Source organism: Mobula hypostoma, chromosome 2 (genome assembly GCF_963921235.1).
Source record: "Mobula hypostoma chromosome 2, sMobHyp1.1, whole genome shotgun sequence".
NCBI lineage: Eukaryota > Metazoa > Chordata > Chondrichthyes > Myliobatiformes > Myliobatidae > Mobula > Mobula hypostoma.
This window is the reverse complement of record NC_086098.1, coordinates 177,024,410-177,041,009: the sequence shown is the minus strand read 5'-3', so window position 1 is coordinate 177,041,009 and position 16,600 is coordinate 177,024,410. Positions and strand designations below refer to the sequence as shown.

General features: G+C 43.1%; 1 protein-coding gene across 1 annotated transcript in view; it reads right to left on the bottom strand.

Annotated features, from left to right (window-relative positions):
- The window catches only part of dhx35 (DEAH-box helicase 35), a 114,559-nt gene that overhangs the window by 11,830 nt on the left and 86,129 nt on the right, over positions 1–16,600 (bottom strand). The window contains exons 14-17 of the mRNA XM_063041149.1: positions 13,107–13,161; positions 8,666–8,761; positions 5,623–5,717; positions 222–299 (exon numbers count right to left, since the gene is read on the bottom strand). Of these exons, the coding sequence (XP_062897219.1) occupies positions 222–299; positions 5,623–5,717; positions 8,666–8,761; positions 13,107–13,161 (324 nt within the window). The remainder of the gene's footprint in view (positions 1–221; positions 300–5,622; positions 5,718–8,665; positions 8,762–13,106; positions 13,162–16,600) is intronic.

Genomic DNA, 16,600 nt, shown 5'->3' with positions numbered 1-16,600 from the left:
AAAAATTTGCCAAGAATAATCATGGTTAAATGACCATGATTGCCAAGTCATGAGACACGGCTCATAATGAATTAAATAAATTATATTACCGGTGGCATTTAAGTATAAATTCTGCAGTTCTGTTTAATAGATTACAGGTCAACAATCAATTCACATGGCTTTATAGACAATAAAAGAGATTCTGCAACTCTTTAATCTCAATAAAAACACTGGATTCAAACCTTAATGAAGGCCTCATAGACATTGAGCATTGTGAGATGATCCCCCTCTGCTACAGCAAACTTCCTGTGTTCTCTTGCCTTGAGAGGGAAGGTTAAAACAACACCGTGAGTTATAGAGCGAACCACTGAGACATGTTCAACCACAGGAAAAAGACAACTTGAAGCGTAACCAAACAAAACACTTATATTTCTCTCCCATTACATACACCACCTCCCCCAGTCAAGAACCCCACGCACAAACATCAGCGCGAGGCATTTAACCCCTAATCTAATTTCAAACACTGCCCGACTGATGATTATGGCAACTGCTTACAATTTCAGGTTTTAAGCGACCATAAGACATAGGATCATCATTAGGCCATTCGGCCCATTGAGTCTTCTCAGCCATTCCATTATGGCTGATTTATTACCCCTCTCAACCCCATTCTCCTGTCTTCTCCCCATAACCTTTGACACCCTTAGTAATCAAGAACCTATCAAAATTCACTTTAAATGTTCAAAGTGACTTGAGCTCCACTGTTGCCAGTGGCAATGAATTCCACAGATTCACCATATGCTGGCTAAGGAAATTCCTCCTCATCTCCATTCTAATGAGATGGCCTTTTATTCTGAGGTTCTCTGGTCTTAAACTACTCCCTATAGGAAACATCCTCTCCACATCCACTCTATTTCGGCCTTTCAGCGATTTGAAATTCAGGGATAATAGTCATTGGACATAGGAACAGAATTAGGCCATTTGGCCCATCCAGTTTGCTCCTCCATTCCATCATGGCTGATTTATTATCCCTCTCAACCCCATTCTCCTGCCTTTTCCCCGTAACCTTTGACACCTGGACAAATTAAGAACCTATCAGCCACTGCTTCAAATATAGTCAGTGACTTGTCCTCCATATGGTCTTATATATCTTTTTATCCTTGAATTATTTTATGGTTGTTCTCATAAAAGAATCATAATCATTGGAGGCACTTAAAGCTGATTAATGCAGACAAACTATAAATGTCAGTGACAAGAAAAGATCTAATTGATTACTGGAGCAGAATGGGAGGCCTACTCCTGTTTTTATGTCCCTATTTCTGTCAGTAGGCTCTGCAATATTAGTGGTTACTCTGCTTGCAGCAATCTGCTTGCTGGATGTAATGGGGTCTTTTCTGCCATCAGAGTGACATTATTATACTTTTGAGCAGATTTTACAGCATAAAGGTTTTGCTTTTACTAAAATCCAGTTAATAAAGTATGAAACTGAAAATGTTGATAAGCACTTAAATGTTTGGGATTAATGTACAGCAAATGTTCCAAACGACAATAAATTCTTGAAAAAGAAGTTTGGTTTTGTGCATTGTTACTCATAGGAACAGGTGTTAAAATATCATGTGCATAAGGCTGTAATAATACTCAGTAAACACAAGCAGGTCTGCAGATGCTGGAAATCCAGAGCAACACACACAAAATGCAGGCAGCATCTATGGAAATGAATAAACTGTCGACGTGTCGGGCTGAGACCCTCCTTCAGGACTGAGAAGGAAGGGGTCAGATGCCAGATTAAAAAGGCAGATGGCGGGGGGAGCAGGGTAGGAGGCTAGCTGGAAGGTGTTAGGTGAAGCCAAGTGGGTGGGAAAGGTAAAGGGCTGTGGAGGAAGGAATCTGATAGGAGAGCAGAGTGGACCATAGGAGAAAGGGAAGGAAGAGGGGATCCAGGGGGAGGTGATAGGCAGGCAAGGAGAGGTACAAGGCCAGAGTGGTGAATGGAAGAAGAGAGGAGGCGGAGGGATTTTTTTTTAACTGTAAGGAGAAATCGATATTCATGCTATCATGTTGGAGGCAACCAGACAGAATATAAGGTGTTGCTCCTCCATCCTGAGGGTAGCCTCATCTTGGCACAAAAGGAGGCCATAGACCAACATGTCGGAATGGGAATCAGATTTAAAATGTTTAGCCAATGGGGATTTCCACTTAAGTGTGTGGGAGTGTCGGGCTTATAAAAGCATCAGAATCATCTAAATCCATTTGTAAGCTTTAAAACTTTTAGAATGAACAACCAAACTCTTCAGATTACAATCCTTATACTTATAGTGAAGGGGATATTAGCAAGCTAAGGTTAGCACATCAACTTGATTCAAAATATAATGCCTCACTATTTTTATCAAAACTGAAAAATTCATGGCAAGGGTAAAGGGAACAAGATCAGTTTCTTTCTTTAAGAGGAATTAGAATTTATTTTATTTTATTTAGAAATACAGCACAGTAACAAGCCCTTCCAGCCCAATGAGCCTCGCTGCCCTAATATCACCCATGTGACTAATTAACCTACTAACCTATACGTCTTTGGAATGCAGGAGGAAACCAGAGCACCCAGCGGAAACCCACGTGATCACAGGGAGAATGTACAAACTCCCTACAGACAGCTGTGGGAATTGAATGCAGTAATAGTGTTACGCTAACTGCTACACTTTTGAGCTGCCCCCTCCCCCAGTACTGTTTGCGAAAAGCTTGTACTGGAGAGAGGTTCTTAATGTGATAAAAAATCAACAATGTAAATATGCAAACCTGCTGTTGATCTGCAATTATTGAGACAAATGACAGAGGTGTGGAAATTTGTGGGGTCAGACAATTCTTTCTAGCATTTCAAGGAAGATAATTCTGTCTGCTTTTACGTTCTGTGGGTACTGAGGAGTGAAGCAATGGGGCCACACATCATGAAGCGCAGTAAAGTTAAACTGTGTGAAACCAGCTATGAGCCATGTACATTCTGCAGTCATTCAGATAACTGGTTTTACAGCTGCCTGTCTCGACCTCGGAAACAAACTCACTTGGAAACATGACAATGCCTAGAAGAATAACATATTTTGCCAAATAAAAAATCTGATTGGTAATTAGGTAATGAGGTGAGCTTCAAATATTTATAAAGCACATCGACTGCAGTGTGATTTGAGCTCCTCTGTCACAAAAGAATAACTGAAAAGGATTCAGGAATGCCTAAATCAAATGAGTAGCTGGAGCAAGGAAACTGCTGTTTCCACTGATCTCAAACTGGGAAAGCAATAACTGTGCTAATATAAATGTGGGCCTCATTACTTAAAGGAGGAGGGAAGTTGCCTAGAGTGGCAAGCGCAGAACTGAGCTGACTGTGATGCTATCTGTAAGTCAAAGAACCCACTGATGATCATTGCCAAGGTGATCACAAACCGCATGCACAAACTGGCCCTGGAGAACAAACCAGTCAGGAAGGAGTCAAAGAGTAGGAGCAAAAGGGGGCCTTTTCTGGTTGGCTGCCAGTGGCTAGTGGTGTTGGGACTGCTTCTTTTTACGTCAATGATTTGCATGATGATCTTGTGGTCAAGTTTGTGGACGATACGTAGTGCTGATACGAGGCAGGTAGTGCTGAGGAAGCAGGGAATCTGCAGAAGGACTTGGACAGATCTGGAGAATGAGCAAAGAAGTGGCAGATGGAATACAGTGTAAGAAAGTATGCGGTCATGCACTTTGGTAGAAGGAATAAACGCGTAGACTGTTTTCTAAATGGAGAGAAAATACAGAAATCAAAGGTGCAAAGGGACTTGGGAGTCGTTAATTTGCAGGTTGAGTCAGTGGTAAGGAAGACTTTTGCAACGTTAGCGTTCATTTCAAGAGGACTTGAATATAAAAGCAAGGATGTAATGCCGAGGCTTTATAAGGCATTGGTTAGACTGCACAGAATATTGAGAGTAATTGTGGGAAAAGATGTGCTGGCATTGGAGGTGGTCCAGAGGAGGTTCATGAGAATGGTTCCAGGAATGAAAGGGTTAACAAATGAGGAATATTTGAATGCTCTGGGCCTGTACTCCTTAGACTTCAGAAGAATGGTGGGGGGAAATCTCATTGAAACTTATTGAATATTGAAAGGCCTAGATAGAGTAGATGTGCAGACGATGTTTCCTGGAGTGGATGAGTTTAGGACCAGAGGGCACTGACTCAGAGGAGAGAGATGTCCATTTTGAAGAGAAATGAGGAGGAATTTCTTTAGTCAGAGGATGGTGAATCTGTAATTGGGTATATTTAAAGCAGAGATTGATAGATTTTTGATTAGTCAGGGCATCAAAGGTTAGGAGGAGAAGGCAGGGGAATGGGGTTGTGAGGGATTATAAATCAGCCATGATGAAATAGCAGAGCAAAGTCGATAGAATCAATGGCCAAATTCTGCTCCTATGTCTTATGACCTTATTATCTTATAGTCTTATTCCAGCTTGAAGCCTGTTACTGGAGGGGATTATGACCCTAAGGTCAGACGAGCAACAGAAAAAGGAGAATGGATGATGGATGGGAGGGGTTGCCATAAGAGAGGGTACATGACTTTTGGGGGAGGGAAGATCTTGCATGGTAGCGAAGTGGTTAAGGTAACTCCATTAACAGTGTCAGCGACGCGGGTTAAGTTCCACCACTGTCTGTATGCTGTCCCCTCGACTGCATAGATTTCCTCTGGCTGCTCTGGTTTTCTCCCATATTCTAAAGACGCACAGGTCACATGGGTGTAATTGGGAGGCGTGGTACGTTGGTTCAGAAGGACCTGTTACTGTTCTGCATCTCGACATAAATTCAAGATTCAAGATCATTTATTGTCATTTGAATGTAAAAAAAAGAACAAAATGATTGTTACGCTGGATCCGATGGAGCATAAAAAAACACAATAGGCATAAAGAACACAATAAAAATACACGATAAATGTAAGTATAAAAGTAGTCCTATAAAACACAGTGTACAAGTAACTGTTTTGAGTGTGGCCAAATAAACATAAGGTTAACTTATATACAGTTCGTAGATTAATTGTATGTACATAAAGTGATGCTAGGTACAGGAGTGTCTGTACATAACGTAATCGATACATAAGTAACCTGTAAATAATGAGGATTTGTGGGGGATATCAAGATCACAACTGGATTATGGATGAGAACTGGTCTTGTGATCAGGTTAAGCATGGGGGTGAGATTAGTGCAGGGAACATTCTAGAGGGAGAGCTATCAGCAGGGATGGGCTTTAATTTAAAGTGGACCTCCCTACTGAAGTAAGGTGCCATGGGCAGGTCCCCTTTAACTAACCCTAAGGCACATTTGCCGTGAAGCGTTGCTCCTGTGATAATGGTTCACACCCTCCACAGGACAGAAGCAATGTCCTGGCATAAGCTGCAGGCTGCTATGCAGCAGCATATAAGGAGCATGAAAGATACAGCGGGACAACTGCAGACATTGTCATGCTGGTAGTAAGACCAAATTACCAACCTGTTGCTTGTGAGGGTTATATTTTGGGAATATATAGGCCTTGACGCCCCAGGCCAGAGCACTGGATTGTTATGATGCAAAATCACATCTCTGAAAGAAGCAGGGGATATACAAGTGGTGGTGGCCCAAATGTGAAATTTTCTAAACCTACCGCAGCACTTTTCTGGTTCGGTGGTACCACAAACACATTTTGTATTTGCATCATGGCTGCTATGGTCAAGATCTCCTGTGAACATCCAAAATTCCCTTAAAAGAAAAGGGCAAGATCATAATTAATTACCTTTTCTATTTCATCACAATGTCACAAGTTAATCATTAATAAATATACATTCATTTAAAAATAACTTGTCAAGGAATTCTGATTTTGCTGTGTGAGACCATTGGATTAGGGTTTAGAATTGTGTTATTTCTCTTATGCTTGCTCAGCTTAAACAACTGCACTCACATCAACTCTGAACTGATTCCACAAACCATGCACTCACTTTCAAGGACTCTACAACTCATATTCTCAGTATTATTTATGTACTTATTTATTGATTATTATATTTTTTGCATTTGCAGTTTGTCTTCTTTCGCATATCGGCTGTTTGTCAGTCTTTGTGTATACTTTTTCAGATTCTATTGTATTTCTTTGTATCTTCTGTGAACACCTGCAAGAAAATGAATGCCAAGGTTGTATATGGTGTCATTAGGGACCCTCATCATCCAGTACCTGCCCTCTTCTCATTACTACGCACAAGGAAGAAACACAAAAGCCTGAAGACACACTCTTCCCTTCCGCCATCAGATCTCTGTCTGCATCACCGTCGGGTACGGGGGTGGTGGGGCTACTGCATAGGATCGAAATAAGCTGCAGAGAGTTGTAAACTTAGTCAGCTCCATCATAGGCACTAGTCTCCGTAGTATCCAAGACACCTTTAAGGAGCGATGCCTCAAAAAGGTGGTGTCCATCATTAAAGACCCCATCTCCCAGGACATGCCCTCTTCTCACTGTTACCATCAGGGACGAGGTGCAGAAACCTGAAGACACGCACTCAACAATTCAGGAACAGCTTCTTCCTCTCTGCCATCTGATTTTTGAATGGACAATGAACACTACCTCACTACTTTTTTCCTTTCTTTTTGCTATACTTACTTAATTTTTAAAAGTATTTATTAATTGCAATTTATAGTTATTATCATGTATTGCAACAACAAAACAACAAGTTTCACAACATATGTCAATGATATTAAACCTGACTCTGATTCTGTTCATTTCCCTCTATAGACGCTGCCTGAGCTGCTGAGTTCCTCCAGCATTTTGTGTGTTGGAGTGTTAGGTTTTATGGAGAATCTTAAAGGAGGTTGAGATGGTGAAGAGAAGAAGAAATTGTTGGAGAATTGTCCTGTTTGGAGTCTACTGGTTGAAGTTATGTCTTCTGAGGATTGAGCAGTGTAAACTTGGAGTGCTTGCCGGTCAAAGCTGTCTCAGACTGGGGAAAGCGACACAGCGAAGGCACTACAAGGAGGAGGATTTTGCATTCAAGGCCTTACAAGATCAGAGGCCAGTGTAGATCAGCATGCATGGAGGGATGAGCAGTGAACATTAGGTTCCAACAATTAAGAGATTTTTGGATAAGTACGTGGATGGGAGGGGTATGGAGGTCAAGGTGCGGGTTCAAATGTCAAAGTTCAAAGTAAATTTATTGTCAAGGAATGTATACCATATACAACCTTGAGATTCATCTTCTTGCAGGCAGCCACAAAACAAAGAAATACAACGGAATCCCTGAAAAACCATCACAGCAAATACTGACAAACATCCAATGTGCAAAAGAGGGCAAATCGTGTAAATGATAAAAAATCAACAAATAATACATAGAACCTGAGCTGCAGAGTCCCCTAAAGTAACTCCACTGCAAAGCCAGTTCAGTGCTGAGGCAAGTGAAGCTGGTCCAGAGCAACAACTGCTCCCAAACCTGGTGCCGTGGGATCCAAGACTCTCGATGCTAGTGGCAAGAGGAGAGGGAGATGGGTCAAATGCAGGCTGATGGTGCTGAATGCTGGTCCAATTTCCACTATCGGGCCTTGATGCTTTAATCACGCAGAGTAATGGAGACCTTTGACTGCTAGGTTCTGTAACTGCATTCCTGAGAGTCAAGTTCACTGAATCATTTAGGAGTTCATAACACCGTCAGTTTGTTTAGATGGTTGAAAAGTACATCTCTTAAAGGGAAATTACAGGCAGTGATCGTAGTTCAGAAGAAGTATATCTAATAAAATAACTTGTAGTTTTGGGAGCAGCCTGCAAAACTTTGCCGGATGTCACTAGTGCCATCTTGGAAGGGACTGGGCAGAATAAAAATTTGGCACAGACTAGATGGGCCAAAGGGCCCACTTCTGTGCGGTAGTGCTCTATGACTCTAACAGGGAATAGGTGCATCAGTTCAAGGTTATAGGTGATGAACTTGAAGCAGGTTCTGGATGGGAGGAGGGTCAGGTGATCACTGGGGAGCAGTGTAACATATTGCAAAACTCAGCCACATAACAAAAGAAAATTGTGTTAAAATATGTCATTTTTATTGGTTCAGAATCAGACCTTTCGGCTTATTTTGCAAGGCACCGGACCACACAAAGGATTACGAGATCTGCTGAAAGGATCATCGAGGTCTCTTTTCTTATCTTACCTTAAAGATATTTATCAGGAGCGCTGCGTACACAGGGCCCTTAGCATTGTCAATCCCATCCATCCAACAATCTCTTTGACCCTTTACTATCAGGCAGGAGGTACGCTAGCATTAGGACAAGAACTATTAGGATGGTAAACAGCTTTTACTCCAAGCCATAAGACTACTGTGCTCCCTGCCGTAACCTAGGTCTCATCACACACGAAGTACCAGTACCATTATACTGTTTACTTTTTAAATTGCATGGTATATGTACCTTATTATCTGTTAATTTATTTTTGGTAATATTATTTTATGTGTTGTGTGTGTGAGTTACATGTACTGTGTTGTGCAACTTGGTCTGGAAGAATGTTGGTGGCATATGTGTGTATGGTTGAATGACAATAAATTTAACTTGAATTTGTAGTTTTTCTCTTCACACCACTCCCTAACCACTCTCCACCATTGTCACCAACACTTGTGCTGTTCTGGAGTGTACTCGAGCACAGTACATGAGTCATATTTTACTGGTCCGACCCGAAAGCTTACCTGATTCCAGCAGCATTTTAGCAAACATTGGATTCAGAGGAAATTCAGCCATGCGTAAGCCGAGGGGATCGGTAAGGAAGCATTGATCATTCAAACCTGCAACCGGCACACAGAAAAATCCTGTAATTAATGAAGTGATTTGCAACCCAGTAACATATTCAAGGTGGTGTGGCCAACACGTGCTACATTCAGTTACGTATTTGTGCTCATGAAATCCCGGAGAAATACTAAACACAAGAGATTCTGCAGATGCTGGAAATCCAGAGCAACACACACAAAATGCTGGAGGAACTCAGCAGGTCAGGGGAAAGGAATAATGAGTCGACATTTCAGGTCGAGACCATTCAACGGGACTGGAAGGGAAAGGGAAAGAAGCCAGAAATATAAGGTAGGGGTGGGGGAGGGGACAGAGCACAGGAAGGGTCTCGGCTCGAAACGTTGACTGTTTATTCCTTTCCATAGATGCTGCCTGACCTGTTGAGTTCCTCCAACATTTTTCAAAGATTCAAAGTACACTTATTATCAAAATATGAAAACAGAATATAACTTTGACCTTTGTACTTCAGCAAGCAGCCACAAAACAAGAAACACCACGGAACCAGTTCAAAGAAAACATTGAACGCCCAACACGTCAAAAAAGAACAAATTGCACAAACGACTAAAAACGAGTGAACGACACATAGAATAACAAGCATCAATCCAGGAGTCCAGGAGTATTCAGCTTAGTTCAGTTCAACTCCGCACCGCTAACCAACTGCAGGCCGCAGTGTTTTCGCTAAGGTTCCCCAGTTCACACCAATTGGGTCAAACCACTCAAAAACAGCAAAAAAGGGTAACCAGAATCCTGAAACACATGCAACATGAACTTCAAAGTCCGCGAAAATGAACCCATAGCCACGAGCCTCGCTGATCAACCCTTGCAATGTGAAACCCAAGATTCCTGCACTTTCCTCCAACAGCAGCTAATGAGAGGGCAAGGAAGACTGGCGAAATGCAGTCCGACGGCGCAACACACCTGACTACCCTCCGTTCTCATCCTCAGCGATTTCAACCTAGTTCGATGCCTCAGTCTGAGTGAAGTAATGGAGTCAATCATGGGCTCGTACCCCATCTCCCAGCTTCCAAGCAACACACTCTGCTCCCAACCTCACCAAACTGCCTCAGAGACAGCAAAGTGCTAGAATGCTGAATCAGCTTAAACACACCATCAGAATGTAAATCGCAGGTTCCAATTGCACATAGCTTAGTAGAAGTATAAGAAGTAGCTTTGTGAACTGTCTGCAGGATGTCACTATTGGTCACATAGCTTGCTGCTGCTATCTTGAACAGAACATATATTTAGAACATAGGACATAGAACATAGAAGTTACAGCACATTACGAGCCCTTCGGCCCACAATGTTATGCTGACCATGTAACCTACTCTAGAGACTGCCTAGGATTTCCCTAGCACAAAGCCCTCTATTTTTCTGTTTTGTGCATATTTCCCTGAAAATGAATAATATAGCTTCCGATTCCCCTCAGTGTGAAGTCAAATAGCAGAAATGACTGACAAGAAATATGTCAGTTAGCTTTGTAAACAGATTTAGATCATGGGCTTTCTCTCCAAACAACTTAACATGACAATAAAACAGACTTTTGAGATTTACTTTCAATCCATAATAGTGACAAGTGTCTTGGCATTTAAGGTCTTGAATGAGTTTGGTACGGCATTCATGACTGTAACTCCACTGTAATGAACACTCAGAATCAAAATTCAAAAGCAATTTAATACTTGTACAGTAACTCAGATAAACTCAGAATATCTCATACTCAGATTCATTTACTTATTTCTTATTTGGAGATACAGTGCAGGACAGGTCCTTCTGGCCCAATGGGTCACACCGTCCAGCAACCCACCTATTTAACACTAGCTTAACCACAGGACAATTTACAAAGACCAATTAATCTGCTAATCAGTATGCCTTTGGACCGTGGGAGGAAACCTGAGCACCCAGAGGAAACCCACACGTCAATGTGGAGGAATGTACAAACTCCTTACAGGTGACTTCGGAATTGAACTCTGAACTCTGACGCCCCAAGTTGTAATAGCATCATGCTGACTGCTACCCTACTGTGGCGCCCCACATGAACGACGTTCAGACGTATAGTGAAATGTGTGGTTTGCGTTAACAACCAACACAGTCGAGTATGTGCTGGGGGCAGTCCGCAAGGGTTGCCGCAAATTCTGGTGCCGACACAGCATGTCCACTATGCTCAGCAGAACAACACAAGCAGCAACAACAACGCAACAAAGCAAACCCCTTTCCTGCCCTCCCACCCCAGGACAGTGCTTTAAAACTAGTGACGTAATTGGATATGGAGTGATTGCAAGAAAGGAACAGTGAAAGCCGATCTGCGCCCAGGTGTTCTGGTGCTGATCATGCAAACTCCTTACAGACAGCAATGGAATTGGGCCCATGTTGCCGGTACCGTAATAGACTTATGCTGACCGCTAAGCTACCGGGCTGTCTCTTTTCTTTGACATGAGAGGACAGAGAATATGTCTCAGTTTATTTCCTCACCCAAAAAAAGAGGATGTGTCCAACAGCGTTGCAATCCCCCAGTGCTGCAATGGCGCATCAACCTGCTTGCTGAATTCAAACAAACCCAGAAATTTGGTGACTCAGAGGATGCTAGAAACTACTCTGTGGCTGTCAGGCTGTTAGATCTGAATCAATTTCCCCATGAGGAAGGGCATAATTTGCACATCTTACACTGTATGTACGTTGGGTCTAATGGCAATTATTTTGTTGTCACATCCCTCATGTGCCTTTCTTCAGATGAAACTTAAGCAAAGGTAACAATCCCACGTACAGAGAATTGAGTCCTTGCTACTCTGACGGAGAGTCTCGGCCCGAAACGTCCACTGTGCTTCTTCCTATGGATGCTGTCTGGCCTGCTGCGTTCCACCAGCATTTTGTGTGTGTTGCTTGAATCTCTAGCATCTGCAGATATCCTCGTGTTTACTCTACTATGTTTATTGATTTTTAAAGAGCAGTGTTTCCCAACCTGGGGTCCACAGAACCCTTAGTTAATGGCAAAACTCCATAGCATAAAAAAGGTTGGGAACCCCTCATTGAGAGGTACAGCATGGTAACAGGCCTTTTCCATCCAGCAAACCCGCGCCACCCAATTATACCTGTGTGACCAAATAGCAAAAGAGGAGGGAGGAGAGGAGAGAGGGAAGGGAGGGGTGAGAGGGGGAAAAAGCTCAAAGCAGCTGCGTAGGTTGACACTGTGGTTAAGAAGGCATACGGTGTATTGGCCTTCATCAATCGTGGAGTTGAATTTAGTAGCCCAGAGGTAATGTTGCAGCTATATAGGACCCTGGTCAGACCCCACTTGGAGTACTGTGCTCAGTTCTGGTCGCCTCACTGCAGGAAGGATGTGGAAACCATTGAAAGGGTGCAGAGGAGATTTACAAGGATGTTGCCTGGATTGGGGAGCATGCCTTATGAGAACAGGTTGAGTGAACTCGGCCTTTTCTCCTTGGAGCGACGGAGGATGAGAGGTGACCTGATAGAGGTGTATAAGATGATGAGAGGCATTGATTGTATGGATAGTCAGAGGCTTTTTCCCAGGGCTGAACTGGCTGCCACAAGAGGACACAGGTTTAAGGTGCTGGGCAGTAGGTACAGAGGAGATGTCAGGGGTAAGTTTTTTTACGCAGAGAGTGGTGAGTGCGTGGAATGGGCTGCTGGCAATGGTGGTGGAGGCGGATACGATAGGATCTTTTAAGAGACTTTTGGGTGGGTACACGGAGCTTAGAAAATGGATAAGCCTAGTAATTTCTAAGGTAGGAACATGTTCGGCACAACTTTGTGGGCTGATGGGCTTGTATTGTGCTGTAGGTTTTCTATGTTTCTATGAAAGAGGGGGAGAGGGAGAAAGAAGAGGGGGAGAGGGAGAAAGAAGAGGGGGAGAGGGAGAAAGAAGAGAGGGGAGGGAGGGGGAGGGGGAAGGAGGGGGAGAGGGGAGGAGGGGGAGAGGGGAGGAGGGGAGGAGGGGAGAGGGAAGAGGAGGGGAAGAGGGAAGGGTGTGGGAGAGGGGGAAGGGGAGGAGGGAGGGGGGAGAGAGGGAGGGGGAGAGAGGGTGGGGGAGAGAGGGAGGGGGAGAGGGAGCAAGATACTCAAGCCAAAGCAGAAACAGAAAACATGCTGGAAAAACTCATCAAGAAAGGCAGCATCCTGTGGAAAGAGAAACAGTCAACATTTCAGGTTTGCGACTCTTTATCAGAACAGATTTTGTTGAGTTTCTCCAGTATTTTATCCTTTTCAGCATCTACAATATTCTGACTTCTAAGATACCAAATCTAGTTGCTTTGGTTCTGAAGCTAGTTGGATATCTCCCGTGGTATTTCCTTTTCAAAATTTTCGAAGGAGAAGGTGAAATATCCTTACCTCCTAGTGCATAAAGCAGTTCTAGGGCCTGGACCATTGACTGGGCTGGAGGAGGCTGTGAACAGAACAAAGAATACACTGGTGTTTGCCTTATTCCATGCCTATTACAACCTCACCAATACTATAGCATACCTATACTTAAAGTCAACTGTACAAACTATAAGCCTTGCATTTGCAGGCAATGGAGGATAGCTGTGACAATTTTTTTGAAGTGTCTCAGAGTAATGTCACCAACACCTCAGTCAAAGTATCATATCATCTGTATCAGTGTGCACATTTCTGGCTACCTTACACACCTCTCATAGTAACACATACTGCATGCCCACACATTTCACAGCAGCGTTCCGATATCCCCCGTACCTCTGTGTGAGGCTCTAATGTGCACCAAATCTTCACTTTTAACACTGCACATGTTTCACTGCGATATTCTGGGACTTGCAACACCACAACGCTCTGTGATACACCCCACAATTTTCACTGTAAAATTCATTGATTTGGTCCCCCACATCTAACACCTTGCCTTCCTCTCTGCAAGTCTGACATGTTTCACTTAGGCTTATGAAGTGGGTCACGACCTCAATACTTAACGTTGAAAAATGCTTTTCACTCTAGTATTAGTCTCACATTTTTCATTGAAAAACTCTCAAATATTCTTGATACCATCCAGCGGTGCTCTCTCATTTCTTCCATCTTCCTCTCTGCAATACAACATTTGATACAATGCCTTCCCTCCAACTCATGAGAATCAACTAGCTTTGGATACCTTATCCATAAACCAATCACCCTTTCTGAACTGGACAGTAGCTTCCTACAGGACAGTAGTGCCATTACAAAGAAGGCACATCAGCGCCTCTACTTTCTTAGAAGTTTGCGCAGATTCTCCATGTCATCTAAAACTTTGATAAGCTTCTATGGAGTTTCCTGACTGGTTGTATCAATGGCCTAGTATGGAAACACCAAAGCCCAAGGATGGAAAGGTCTACAAAATGTAGTGGATACAGCCCAGTCCATCACAGGCAAAGCCCTCCCAACCATTGAGCACATCTACAATGAGAAAGCAGCATCCATTATCAAGGAACCCACTATTCAGGCCACGCTCTCTTCTCACTGCTGCCACTGGGAAAGAGGTACAGGAGCCTTAGGTCCCACACCACCAGGTTCAGGAACACATTACCCTTCAGCCACCAGGTTCCTGAACCAACGTGGATAACTTCACTTACTTCAACACTGAATTGATTTCACAAATTATGGACTCACTTTCAAGGACTCTACAACTCACGTTCTCTATTTATTTATTTACAACTCATGTTCTCAGTATTATTTATTTATTTATTATTATTTGTTTCTATTTTGTTTGCACAGATTGGTTGTTTGCCAGTCTTTGTGGGTAGTTTTTCATTGTTTTGATTCTATTTCTTTGTTCTTCTGTGAATACCTGCAAGAAAATGAATCTCAAGGTGACAGATGTGTACTTTGATAATGTTTATTTTGAACTTTAAAATCTATTTAGCTTTAAGATCAACCCAACAACTATAAAATCAAGCTTATTAAAATACATTGAGACATTTTTAGTCAGAAATAGGGACATGGGCCCTTTTTTAGTCTAGACCTGTCCATTGCTTGCAGGATGCTCTCTCTAATGAAACTTTCTCTCTAATGACATCCTTCTGGATGAGAGTGGTGGCAAGTCTTTAAACAATTTTTCCACTTTTGCTTCTCTCTTGCATTTATCCCCTCAATTTTCACTTCTTTGAAGGGACCCTTTCATTCTGATTCTGATTCAGCAATGGTGGGGAGGGGGTACCTCCTAATCAAAAGGTAGGAATTTGTGACCAGGGATTTTGAAAAGGCAGAGGCACAGGGCTTCAAAACAGCTTGGACATTTGTAGATGTAGTAGTTGAGTGATGAAAGTGAGTGAAAGCAACATTAATAACAGTTCAATAATTATCTTTGATGACTAAAATCCAAGGGTCACTTTCTGCCCAAATTATGCTTCAGTGGTTGCCGGATTTCAATCCTTCACATGATGTGGCTTGACATGCTCCCTTTACTGTCCATCCCTAGTTGCTCTGCAAGTGAAGAGGCAGGTTAGAGTCAACAACTTGGGAAGGTCTGGAAGGCCAGAGCGGGGAAGTACAGCTGATTTCCTTCACTAAAGGACATTAGTGAACGGGATGAAGTTTTCTGACAGTCTAGTAGATTCAGAGTTCCCATTACTGATTTTAGCATTCATTCTAGATTTTCTTTTCTCAAAATTTAAATTCTCCAACAGCTTTGATGGTTTTGAAAACGAGCTGCTGAGGCAACTCACGGGTTTAGCAACGTACGTGGAGGGAAAAGGACTGCTGATAATTTGGCTTGAGACACCTTTCTTTGGCCCCGGACGTCAATTGTCCATTTCTCCTCACAGATGATACCTGTTCTCATTCATCACCTGCCAGTTTGTACTCCTTCACCTCCCCCACTTTCTTATTCTGGCTTCTGCCCTCTTCCTTTCCAGTTCTGATGAAGGGTCTTGGCCTGAAACATTGACTGTTCATTCGCCTCTATAAATGCTGCCTGACCTGTTGAGCTCTCCAGCAGTTCCCTTAAACACAGGAGACACTACAGATCTGGAAATCCATAGCAACTACACAAAATGCTGGAGGAAGATAGGTGGAAAAGATAGAGGGCTGAAGAAGGAATCTGATAGAAGAGGACAGTAGACCATGGAGAAAGGGAAGATGGCAGGGTGTCAAAGGGAAGCAAAGGGCAGGTGAGGAAAAGAAAAGGGGTGAGAGGGGAGCCAAAATGGAGAATGGAAAAAAGGGAAGTGGGTAAAGGGGGAACGTCGAGGGAGGGAGGGATTGTCGACTCAGACCATGAGAGGGTAAAGGGGAGAAATTACTCAAAGTTGAAGAAATTGATGCTCATGCCATTAGGCTAGAGGCTACCCAAATGGAATATGAGGTGTTATTCCTCCAACCTGAGCGTGGCATTAGAGAAGGCCGTGGACTAACATGTTGGAATGGGAATGGGAGGCCATACTGAAATGAGTAATCCCACCTTTTGTGGTGGACAGAGCAAAGGTGCTCGATGAAACGGTTCCCCAATCTACATCAGGTCTCACCGATGTAGAGGATGAGTAGATTACTGCAACAGATTCAAAGGTGAAGTGTCACCTCACCTGGAAGGCTGTTTGGGGCACTGAATGCTGGTGAGGGAGGAAGTGTGGGGGCAGGTGTAGTAGTTCAGTAGGCATAGCTGCTCTCTTTCCACTCCGGATCCCAGCACCTGCAGTCTCTTGTATCTCCATGATGTGACTTGAACCCGAGTGTCAAGATCAGTGGACAAGAGCCCTGGCTATGGTTTCAGCAACATACCCGCTATGCTGCTGTGCCCCAAACTAGGCAATAAAAATTCCTATTCCTCTGGTGGCACAGCAAAATGCAGTCAATGTTGGAAATCTAAACACAAAATATTAAATGCTGGGAAACTCTCAGCAGGGTAGTTA